Here is a 12,952-nt window from a genome sequence, read left to right as displayed (position 1 = left end):
AACTAGGGGTTTTGTTCCACAGCCATACAGATCACACTGATGGTTGTGATGTAAAACAACTTTAACACTCTTACTAACATGTGCCACACTCTGTGAACCCACACTAAACACATTTCGGGAGAACATCGGCTCTGTCACACATTATGAACGCAACATAACACTTACCCACAATGCCATGCATCCATGACTCTTGGCTATATTATACACCCTGCTGTGTGTATGTATATACATATATATATATATATACATATATATATATGTGTGTGTATATATAAACATATATATATACCTGTGTATATGTATTTGTGTGTATGTATATATGTATTGTTGTTGATTTTTTTTTAAATACATTTTTTATTGATCTTTTTCTAATTTACTTTCTAATGTAATTTTAATTGTATATAATTATTTTGTAAAACATTTAATTTATATTTAATTAAAGACATGCACCTGGGGATAGGTTGATTGGCAACACTAAATTGGCCCCAGTGTGTGAATGTGAGTGTGAATGTTGTCTGTCCATCTGTGTTGGCCCTGTGATGTCCAGGGTGTACCCCGCCTTCCGCCCGATTGTAGCTGAGATAGGCGCCAGCGCCCCCCGCGACCCCGAAAGGGACTAAGCGGTAGAAAATGGATGGATGGATAGATCAATTTATTTTTTTAGGGGATGTATCTTTACAATGTAATGCATTTGAGTGAAAACAGCTCAAGTTGAGAGCTTTTCTCAGCATATTTTAGTTGACCTTCAAAAGGGATTCATTTGATGTATTAATTACAATCATAATGAATGAATTAATAGTGGATTATTTTGAATGTCGTGACAATTTACAGCCAACACATAGTGCATAAGAGGTGTGTGTTGCCATGTCCTGTGCAGCTAAGAGCCGCTGTGAGGAGTCCCTCTGCCACCCCCGCCTCACCTACCTGGTGTGTGTGTGTGTGTGTGTGTGTGTGTGTGTGTGTGTGTGTCCTGTGCAGCTAAGAGCCGCTGTGAGGAGTCCCTCTACCACCCCCGCCTCACCTACCTGGAGGACGAGGAGGACAGCGAGGCCGACTCCTACGACCAGCGCTCCGATGGCAGCTACAGCCCGCGGCGCTCCAGGAGGTCCAGCGCCGCCTCGTCTGAGGACTCCAGTCCCCACAGGCGCCCGGGGCCCAAAAAACTCAACTCCATCTCCCCGTCGTCGCCGCGGAAACCCGAGTGTCGCGGCGAGCGCATGTTCGACGACTCCGACGACGACCTGTCCACGGAGAAGGAGGGCACCAACCTCAACTGGACGCCGGCGGAGGTGGTCGCTCCCACCCCGCCGGCCAGGAGGCGAGGCGGACCCCCCGGCGCCAAGGACCCAGTGTCCTCTGCGGGCGGCCTCATTAACCTGTGTGCCACCGTCCCTCCGGTACCTGGAAGTGTTGCCATGCCGACGGAGGCCCGCACGGCCGCGGCCATCAGTCAGAACTCACAAGGTCAGTTGCAGCTGTGCTATATATATTTTCAAGCATTACCTTTTTGTCTTCTTTCAGGAGGTGTGTCAGTTCCAGAGGGAATCCCTGGTTGGAGTCCAGCAGCAGCGAGGACGCTGCGGAATATTACCAACAACTCTGACATGCAGCCCATCATCCGACCTGCCAGCGTAGCACATGTGAGTCAGTCTGCACCTCCTTCTTGGCGAACAAATACATATATATATATATATATATATATATATATATGCATGTATGTATGTAATATACATATATATGTTGATTATAATTATGGATTCTGTATGGAATAGTCACCCCAATATTCAGAACCGGGTCCAAAAGTTAGGTGTCCAAAGACTTACACCCCTAATCTGTACAAATTTTTGGTCACTCCGAGATTTTGGGGGCTTTTTTGCAGTTGTTGCCGTCCAACATTCCTAAATTTGCGGCAGCTTTTTCAGAGAGTTGCGGCAAAAGTCGGAATGTTTTGAAGATGATGTATTTTCCCGACTGTGTAGCTCACCGGTGTATAAGCCGCACCCATTAAGTGTTAAAAAAATTTAATTTTCCATATATTAGTTGCACCAGACTATAAGCTGCACCCATTAAATGTGAGAACATTTAATTTTTTCCATATTTTAGTTGCACCGGACTATAAGCCGCACCCGCTAAATGCTAAAAAAATTACATTTTCCATTTATTAGTCGTACCGGGCTATAAGCCGCACCCATTAAATGTTAAAAGAATTTAATTTTCCATATATTAGTTGCACCAGTCTATAAGCCGCAACCATTAAGAGTCAGAAAAATAAAAATGTGCATTTATTAGTCACACCGGACCAAAAGCCGCACCAACAAGGCTAAGAAAAATTATATTTTCCAAATATTAGTTGCAAAATAAAAAAAATCCATACATTAGTCGCACCGGACTATAAGCCGCACCCATTAAACGTTAAAAAAATAAAAAATGTCCATATATCAGTCGCACCCAATTAGTTGCAGAAAAATGATATTTTTCCATATATTAGTCGCAGCGGACTATAAACCGCGGCCATTAAATGTTGGGAAAAATATTTCCCCATATATTATTTGCACCGGACTATAAGCAGCACCCTTCAAATGGTAGAAAAATAATATGTTTCCATATATTAGTCTCACCGGACCATAAGCCGCACCCATTAAATGTTAGGAAAAAATATTTTCCCATATATTAGTTGCACCATTAAATATCAGAAAAATACAACAGGTCCTTATATTAGTCGCAACGGACTATAAGCTGCATCCATTAAAAATTCAGAAAAATAAAATATTTTTCTTATATTAGTCGCACTGGACCATAAGCCGCACCCAACAAGGGTAAGAAAAATTATATTTTCCAAATGGTAGTCGCAAAATAAAAAAAATCCATATATTAGTCACACCCAACTATAAACCACACCCATTAAGTGTTAGAAAAACAACATTTTTCCATATATCAGTCGCACCGAGCTATAAGCCGCACCCAATAAGTGGCAGAAAAATTATATTTTCCATATATTAAATGCACAGTACTATAACCCACACCCATCAAATGTTAGAAAAATTAAATTTTTTCATATATTAGTCGCACCAGACTATAAGCTGCACCCATTAAGTGTTAGAAAAATAACATTTCCCATATATTAGTCGCCACGGACTATAAGCAGCACCCATTAAATGTTAGAAAAATTTTATTTTTCCATGTATTAGTTGCACCGAGCTATGAGCCGCACCCATTAAGAGTCAGAAAAATAAAAAATGTCCATATATTAGTCGCACTGAACCATTAGCCTTGCCAAAAGAGGCTAAGAAAAATAATATTCCCAAATATTAGTCGCGAAATTAAAAAAAAATCCATACGTTGGTCGCACCGGACTATAAGCCACACCCATTAAATGTTAGGAAAACAAAATGTTTTCATATATTAGCCGCACCGGACCATAAGCCGCAACCAACAAGGGAAAGAAAAATTATATTTTCCAAATATAATTCACAAAATAAAAAAATCCACATATTAGTCGCATCAGACTATAAGCCGCACCCAATAAGTGGCAGAAAAATACCATTTTTCCATATATTATTCTCACCGGACTATAAGCCGCACCCACCAAATGTCAGACAAATTATATTTTTTCCATATATTAGTCACACCGGACTATAAGCCGCACCCATCAAATGTTAGAAAAATAACATATTTCCGTATATCAGTCGCACTGGACTATAAGCCGCACCCTTTAAGAGTCAGAAAAATAAAACATGTCCATATATTAGTCGCACTGGACCATAAGCCGCACCAAACAAGGGTAAGAAAAATCATATTTTCCAAATATTAGTCACAAAATAAAAAAATCCACATATTAGGCGCACCGGACTATAAGCCGCACCTATTAAATGTTAGAAAAATAAAACAAGTCCATATATTAGCGGCACCTAAAAAGGGTAAGAAAAATGATATTTTCCATATTGTAGTTGCAATATAAAAAAAAACAAATCCATAAATTAATCGCACTGGACTATAAGCAGCACCCATCAAATGTTAGAAAAATAATGTTTTTTCATATATTAGTTGCATCCGACTATAAGCCACACCCATTAAATGTTAGAAACATAAATATGTTTCCATAAATTAGTCACCCCAGACTATTAGCTGCACCCGGCAAATGTTAGACAAATAATATGTTTCCATATATTAGTTGCAAAATAAAAAAACCCATACATCAGTCGCACCGGACTATAAGACGCACATACTAAGTGTTAGAAAAATAAAAAATGTCCATATATTAGACGCACCCGACTATAAGGCGCACCCAAAAAGGAAAAGGGTAATAAAAATGATATTTTGCAAATATTAGTCGCAATATAAAAAAAATCCATATACTACTCGCACTAAACTATGTGCCGCACCCTTTAAGAGTCAGAAAAATAAAAAATGTCCATGTATTAGACGCACCAAACCATAAGCCGCACCCAACAAAGGTAAGAAAAATAAAATGTTTCCATATATTAGTCGCACTGGACTATAAGCCGCACTCATTAAGTGTTAGAAAAATAATATTTTTCCATATATTAGTCACACCAGAATTAAATGTTAGAAAAAATATATGTTAGATACACCGTACTATAAACCACACCCATTAAATGTTAGAAAAATCCTATTTTCCATATATTAGTTGCAACTGGGCTATAAGTGGCACCCATTAAATGTTAGACAAATAATATTTTTTCCATATATTAGTCACACCGGACTATAAGCCGCACCCATCAAATGGTAGAAAAATAGCATGTTTCCACCAAACTTTAAGCCACACCTATCAGGAGACAGAAAAATAAAACATGTCCATATATTAGTCGCACCGGACCAAAAGCCGCACCAAACAAGGGTAAGAAAAATAGTATTTTTCAAATATTAGTCAGAAAATCAAAAAGTTCCATCTATTAGTCACACCCGACTATAAGCCGCACCCATTAAGAGTCAGAAAAATATTTTTTTCATATATTAGTTGCACCAGACTATGAGCCACACCCATTAAATGTTAGAAAAATAATATTTTTCCATATATTAGTCGCACTGGACTATAAACCATGGCCATTAAATGTTGGAAAATAACATATTTTTCATATATTAGTTGCACCGGACTATAAGATGCACCCATTAAATTGAATGAACTTACAACTGTTTATTCAAGTGAAAAATCCATACGAGTATAAAACACTATGGAAGGTTTGTTAAATTAAACGCACTGTTTTATAAGCCTCGCGGTCCAAAGCGTAGGTAAAAAAAGTACAGAAATCACACATGGGACGGTTTAGTAAGTCAGAATTGTTTTAGTTGTATTGTAAAACTTACAACCGTTTATTGGAGTGATGAATCTATACGAGTAGGAACGCTATGGACGATTCATTAAATAAACCACACTGTTTTACAAGCCGCACGGTCCAAAGCGTAGGGTAAAAAGTACAGACATCACACGCGGGACGACTTTGCAAGTCAGAATTGTTTTAGTTATATTGTAAAACTTACAAAGTAGAACAAAACTTCACAAATTAAACGCACTGTTTTATAAGCCGCGCATTCTAAAACGTAGGGAAAAAGTGCAGACCTCACACATGGGACGGATTGTTTTAGTTATATTTTAAAACGTACAACCTTTTATTGGACCGATGAATCCATTCGAGTAGAAATGCTATGGATGCGCGGTCCAAAGCGTAGGGAAAAAGTACATACATCACACGTGAGACGGCTTAGTAAGTCAGAATTGTTTTAGTTATATTTTAAAACTTACAAAGTAGAACGACACTTCACAAATTAAACACACTGTTTTATAAGCGGCGCGGTCCAAAGCGTAGGGAAAAAGTACAGACATCACACATGGGACGGTTTAGTAAGTCAGAATTGTTTTAGTTATATTGTAAAACTTACAACCGTTTATTGGAGTGATGAATCCATACAAGTAGGAACGCTATGGACGATTCATTAAATAAACTACACTGTTTTACAAGCCGCACGGTTCAAAGCGTAGGGTAAAAAGTACAGACATCACACGCGGGACGACTTTGCAAGTCAGAATTGTTTTAGTTATATTGTAAAACTTACAAAGTAGATGTACACTCCACAAATTAAACGCACTGTTTTATAAGCCGCGTGGTCCAAAGCGTAGGGAAAAAGTGCAGACCTCACACATGGGACGGATTGTTTTAGTTACATTGTAAAACTTACAACCACTTATTGGAGCGATGAAACGCTACGGAAAATCACAAGTGTCTCAAAGGGCTGCACAAGCCACAACAACATCCGTGGTACGGAGCCCACATAAGGGCAAGGAAAAACTCACAACCCCATGTGTGACGTCGATCCACATGTGTGCCTGTGTCAACCGTGGCAGATCATCCAGAACCTGAACCAGGGAAAGCCACTGGAGCACCAGACCAATCAGAGCCATTCCCAGACGCTCAACACTGCCAACGCGCTGCTCTTCAATCAGTCCAAAATGGCCGGCCAGCAGCAGCAGCAGCTCATGCAACAGTCGGCACAGCAGCACCATCAACAGTTACCGCAGCAGCAGCACCCCATGATGCAACTGCAGCAGCAGCAGCAGCATCAGATGATGCAGTTGCACCACCAACAGTCGCAAGTTGCACAGCAGCAGCTGTTTCCGCAGCAGCAACAGCAGCATCAATTCCTACAGCAGCAACAGTTGCACCAACAGCAGTTGTTCTCGCAGCAGCAGCAGCAGCAGCAGCATTCCTTCCCTCAGCAGCAGCAGCAGCAGCTGCGCCCTCCGCAGCTTTTGCGGCCCGGCGTGCAGCAGCAGCAGCTGCAGCAGCAACAGGCCCTGCAGCAGCAGCTGCAACAGTTCCAGCAGCAGCAACGCATGCAGATATTGCAGCAGCAGCAGCAGCAACAAAACCATCAGCAGTTGCACCAGCAACACCTGCAGCAGCAGCACTTCCTGCAGCAGCAGCAGCACATGCAGCAGATGCAGCAGCAGCAGCAGCTGCAGAACCATCACCAGCAGGCCATGCAGCAGCAGCAGCAACAACAACAACAACAGCCTGCTCACGTCTCCTTGTTTGGACACGAGCAGGGAACAGAAAGTGAGTACCACTTCTTAAGACATGTGACTCTAAGGCCAATGCCCACTTCCATACACTATAAGGCGCACCTAGAATACTTTCTTTTTCTCTCAAAATGCCTAATGTACCGAATAATTCTGGTCGCGCTTACCGACCTCCAGGCTTTTTTCTTTGGTACAGGATGAAATGATAAGTGTGACCAGTGGATGGCAGTCACACATAAGAGATACGTGTAGACTGAAAACGTGCAGTCTACACCTATCTCTTATGTGTGACTGCCATCATATTGCAGTCTACACCTATCTCTTATATGTGACTGCCATCATATTGCAGTCTACACATATCTCATATGTGTGACTGCCATCATATTGCAGTCTACACGTATTTTATGTGCGACTGCCATCATATTGCAGTCTACACGTATCTTATGTGCGACTGCCATCATATTGTAGTCTACACGTATATCTTACGTGTGACTGCCATCATATTGCAGTCTACACCTATCTCTTATGTGTGACTGCCATCATATTGCAGTCTACACGTATCTTATGTGCGACTGCCATCATATTGCAGTCTACACGTATATATTATGTGCGACTGCCATCATATTGCAGTCTACACCTATCTCTTATGTGTGACTGCCATCATATTGCGGTCTACACCTATCTCTTATGTGTGACTGCCATCATATTGCAGTCTACATGTATCTCTTATGTGTGACTGCCATCATGTTGCAGTCTACACGTATCTCTTATGTGTGACTGCCATCATATTGCAGTCTACATGTATCTCTTATGTGTGACTGCCATCATATTGCTGTCTACATGTATCTCTTATGTGTGACTGCCATCTACTGGTCACACTTATCATTGCACCCTGTACCAAATAAAATAGCTTTAAGGTCGGTAAGCACAACCAGATTTATTATGTATATTTGGCGCACCGGGCTATGAGGCGGTAGTGAAAGAAAAAGCAAGGCCAGTGTGCACTTTTCTACAGGAAGTGATGCACTCAAATAGTAAGTTAGCTCAATGCTAACGTATAATGGATTAGCTGATTGACAGGCTAAGCAGAGTTAGGAGACGACACTTGACGTTGTCCCCATGTCACAGTACCACAGGACGGCTTCTTGCTGGGCTGCGTGTTCGCCATCGCCGACTACCCCGAACAGATGGCGGACAAACAACTTCTGTCCACGTGGAAACGGGTAAGACGGTCACACCAATTTTGCTTTAATATTTTGTTGTGACGTTTTTCACCGGAAGTATAACTGCCCACATTACACTTCGTATATTTACCAGGTTTGAAACAGGTTTTTATGCTCTGGCTATGAGAAGTAAGTCTATTTACCGGGGTCTGGACCAGGACCAGGTGGATTTACCGGAAATACCAATCACAAATAATACCTGTACTTTTTACAATGGAACACAACTATACATGTTAAAATGTAAACTAAGCAATTACAATTGAGATGTGCTGTGTGTGCATGATTGTTTGTACATTGTTTACGTCCATGATGTCGTTCACAACAACACAACAGATGACGTGTGTGTGTGTATAATTGTACATTGATGTCACATCCATGATGTCGTTCACAACAACACAACAGATGTGTTGTGTGTGTGTATGATTGTTTGTATATTGTTTATATCCATGATGTCGTTCACACCAGATGAGATGTGTTGTGTGTGTGTGTATGATTGTTTGGACATTGTTTACATCCATGATGTCGTTCACAACAACACAACTGATTACATGTGTTGTGTGTTTATGATTGTTTTTACATTGTTTTTACATCCATGATGTTGTTCACAACAACACAACAGATGTGTTGTGTGTGTATGATTGTTTGTATATTGTTGTTACATCCATGATGTCGTTCACAACAACACAACGGATGTGTTGTGTGTGTGTATGATTGTTTGTCCATTGTTTACATCCCTGATGTCGTTCACAACAACACAACAGATGTGTTGTGTGTGTATATGATTAACTCATCAAGCTTGACTCACCTCCTCCATGCAGGTGATCCAGGCCTGCGGGGGTGCTGTTGACTCCTCCCTGACTAGCCGCTGCACACACCTGCTGTGTGAGAGTCAGGTCAGCAACATGTATGTGCAGGTAAGAATCTTGTTATTACCTCATCACACTTTACCCTAGGGCTGGAAGTACATGCCAAATTAGGCCCTGTTGTCATTAATGGTGAGTGAGGGTTAACTTTCAGTTTCGATACCCATACGGGCTTATTTTGTAATTTTACACATTTTGTTGTGCAAATATTTGAAGGGTTCCTAAAAAAAACCACATGATTTTAACAAAAACTGTGAAACAAATACCAGTGTTGAGGTTCAAACATACAATATTAGCTAAAATGCTAGCATACAATCAAGTAGCATAGTTCTAAGATTGTAGTAAGTATTGAAAACATGATTTTTTTTAGGTTAAAATGGACAAAATTGGCTAAAAGGCCAGCATAATACGTTAGCATAGGAACGTTAGCATGCTAACATATGAAAAGTTAACATACTCCTAAAGGTAGCATAGTTCTAAGATTGAGGACCATATCAAAAACAGGATTTTTATATTTTAACAAACTAAATTAGCTAAACAGCTAACATAAAACATTAGCATGCTAACATATGAAAAGTTTACATACTCATAGAGGTAGCATAATTCTAAGATTGCCAAAAGTATCGAGAAACATGATTTTTAGATTTAAACAAACATAATTTGTTAAAATGCTAGCGTAAAACCTTAGCATGCAAACGTCAGCATGCTAACTAACGTATTACAAGTTAACATACGCCTAGAGGTAGGATACTTCTAAGATTGCCAAAAGTATCAAGAAACATGATTAACTAACGTATGAGAAGTTAACATACTCCTAAAGGTAGCATCGTTCTACGATTGCAGAACATATTAAAAAACATTTTTTTTAGATTTTAACAAACAAAATAAGCTAAATTGCGAGCATTCAAACTTTAGCATGCTAACATATGAGAAGTTTACATACTCATAGAGGTAGTAGCATAGTTCTAAAATTGCCAAAAGTATCAAGAAACATGATTTTTAGATTTAAAAATAATTCTGCTAAAACGTTAGCATACAAAATTTAGCATGCTAACACATGAGATTGTAGGTGAATACATACAAAATTTGCTAAAATGCTAGCAAAAATGTTAGCATGCTAACATAGGGGGAATACATGATTTTTTTGTTTCTATACAACGCTACCCATAATGCTAATATAAAGCGTTAGCATGCTAGCACGTGAGCGGATAAGAGGAAATGCCAAACTTGTAGGTGCAAACTTACAAAATGAGCTAAAAAGCTAGCATAAAGCCAACAAAATTGATAGTTTTTTTTGCAAAGTCAGTGGAAATGCTACCAAAGGGAGTTGGGGTGGAAGATCACTGCAGCTTGTCAAGATGTTTGAGGTCCTTGTCACCACTCCCCCCCCCCAGGCCCTCCGAGAGGGCAAACGCTGCGTCACGGCACACTGGCTCAACACCGTGCTGAAGAGGAAGAGGATGGTGCCACCTCATCGGACGCTACATCTGCCTTTCGCCTTCCCGCCTGGCGCCAAACCTTGCTCTCAACACGTAGGTGCACTTCCATAATTACGGTTTATAAATACATGCTTATTTCAATACACTGTTCAAATTAGCTGGAAAGCTAGCATAGAATGTTAGCATGCTAACCCCAGCATGCTACCACGATGCAGGGTATGAGGAAATACCAAAATGCACTATTTGTATTTGTCAACATACACAATTAGCTGAAAAGCTAGCAAAAAACATTAGCATGTTAACCCGAGCATGCTAAATGTTAGCATGCCAACAATAGCATGCTGATATTAGAGATGTTATATTTTCAAGATGGTGTCCAGTATCAAAAATCATGATTTTTAGGTTTAAACATGCAAAATGAGCTCAAAAGCTAGCATAAAATATTAGCATGCTAACCTGAGCATGCTAAATTTGAGCATCCCAACAATAGCATGCTGATATTAGAGATGCTATACTTATAAGATGGTGTCAAGTATCAAAAATCATGATTTTTACGTTTAAACATACAAAATGAGCTCAAAAGCTACCATAAAATATTAGCATGCTAACCCGAGCATGCTACCAGTTAGAAATAAAAAATATTGTAAGACTGATTTTTTTCCAGTTTCATCAGTGACACACTTTTGGATCCTTGGGAATTTTTGTGGAATTATTAAACCTATTTAAGCCTTTAATTACTTTACATCAAACATTCCACTTTGAAGTATTTTTGGGGAAAATATTGAATATTTTGTGTTTTTTCCATTTAAAACCGTTGTATTTATATAAAAAAAGAAGCATAAAACAAACAAAAAACAGACAATACATTATAAAATGTGTAATCAACAGATAGATCTGAAGTTGAGACTTAAGTGTTGAAAGTATTATTATTTTAATATTTTTTTAAAACGATCCCAGAGAATTCTAGTGTTATAAATGGTCGTTGTTAAAAAAAAACACTAACAAATTACAATTAATCTTGTTATAAATTATTAAGCCTATTTAAAGCTTTAATTATTTTACATCAACCATTCCACTTTGAAGCATTTTTTAGGGGGAAAATATTGTATATTTTGTGCTTTTTCCATTTTAAAACAGTTTTATTTATTTAAAAAAAAAAAAGTATAAAACAGAAAAATACATTATAAAATGTGTAATCAACAGACTGAGTTGAAGTTGAGACTTAATTAAGTGTTGAAAGTTTAAAACAAATGTTTTTTTTAAACCTTATTTTAAAAAATGTTTAATTAGGGAGACTTTTGGATCCCTGAAAATTCCAGTGTTATAAATTGTCATTGTTAAAAAATACTAAAAAATTACAATTAACGTTGTCATGAATTATTAAACCTACTTAAGTCTTTAATTACTTGACATCAAATATTGCACTTTGGACTGTTTCCTAGGAATATATTGCATGTTTTGTGTTTGCCATATAAAAACAAAAGTTTTATTTGACAAAAAGAGCATTAAAAAATAAATAAAACATTTAAAATGTATGTACAGACCTGATGTTGACGTCAATACTTTAGTGTTGAAAATAAAAAAATAAAAAATGATGTAAGACTGATTTTTACCACTATCATCAGTGACACACTTTTGGATCCTTGAGAATTTTAGTGGAATTATAAACCTATTTAAGGCTTTAATTATTTTACATCAACCATTCCACTTTGAAGTATTTTGGGGAAAATATTTAATATTTTGTGTTTTTTCCATTTAAAACAGTTTTATTTATATAAAAAAAGAAGCATAAAACAAACCATAAACAGACAATTTTTTTTTAACTTATTTAAACATTTTTTAGTAACATCCCTGAGAATTCTAGTGTTATAAATTGACATTGTTAAAAAAATACTAACAAATGACAATTAATGCTGTTATGAATTATTAAACCTATTTAAAGCTTTAATAATTTTACATCAACCATTCAACTTTTAAGTATTTTTGGGGGGAAATATTGTATATTTTGTGCTTTTTCCATTTTAAAAGTTTTATTTATTGAAAAAAAACAAAAAACAGACAATAATACATTATAAAATGTGTAATCAACATAGATCTGAAGTTGAGACTTAAGTGTTGAAAGTAAAATAAAAAAATTTAAATGTTTGTTTTTGAATTTTTTTTTTTTTAATAAGATCCCTGAGAATTTTTGGTGTTATAAATTGTCATTGTTAAAAAAATACTAAAAAAATGACAATTAATGTTGTTATGAAGTATTAAACCTACTTAAGTCTTTAGTTACCTGACTCAAATATTACACTTTGGACTGTTTCCTAGGAATATATTGCATGTTTTGTGTTTGCCAAATAAAAACTAAGGTTTTATTTGACAAAAAGAGCATTAAAAAATAAA

The 12,952-nt window shown here is 37.7% G+C and overlaps 1 protein-coding gene across 1 annotated transcript in view; it reads left to right on the top strand.

The window, feature by feature from the left end:
- The window catches only part of paxip1 (PAX interacting (with transcription-activation domain) protein 1), a 43,476-nt gene that overhangs the window by 15,836 nt on the left and 14,688 nt on the right, over positions 1-12,952 (top strand). The window contains exons 7-12 of the mRNA XM_061890307.1: positions 979-1,464; positions 1,522-1,640; positions 6,362-7,073; positions 8,165-8,259; positions 9,078-9,173; positions 10,517-10,654. Of these exons, the coding sequence (XP_061746291.1) occupies positions 979-1,464; positions 1,522-1,640; positions 6,362-7,073; positions 8,165-8,259; positions 9,078-9,173; positions 10,517-10,654 (1,646 nt within the window). The remainder of the gene's footprint in view (positions 1-978; positions 1,465-1,521; positions 1,641-6,361; positions 7,074-8,164; positions 8,260-9,077; positions 9,174-10,516; positions 10,655-12,952) is intronic.

This window comes from Nerophis ophidion, linkage group LG28, assembly GCF_033978795.1.
Source record: "Nerophis ophidion isolate RoL-2023_Sa linkage group LG28, RoL_Noph_v1.0, whole genome shotgun sequence".
Lineage (NCBI taxonomy): Eukaryota > Metazoa > Chordata > Actinopteri > Syngnathiformes > Syngnathidae > Nerophis > Nerophis ophidion.
The sequence above is the reverse complement of the archived record's forward strand: the minus strand, read 5'-3'. Positions and strand labels throughout refer to the sequence as shown.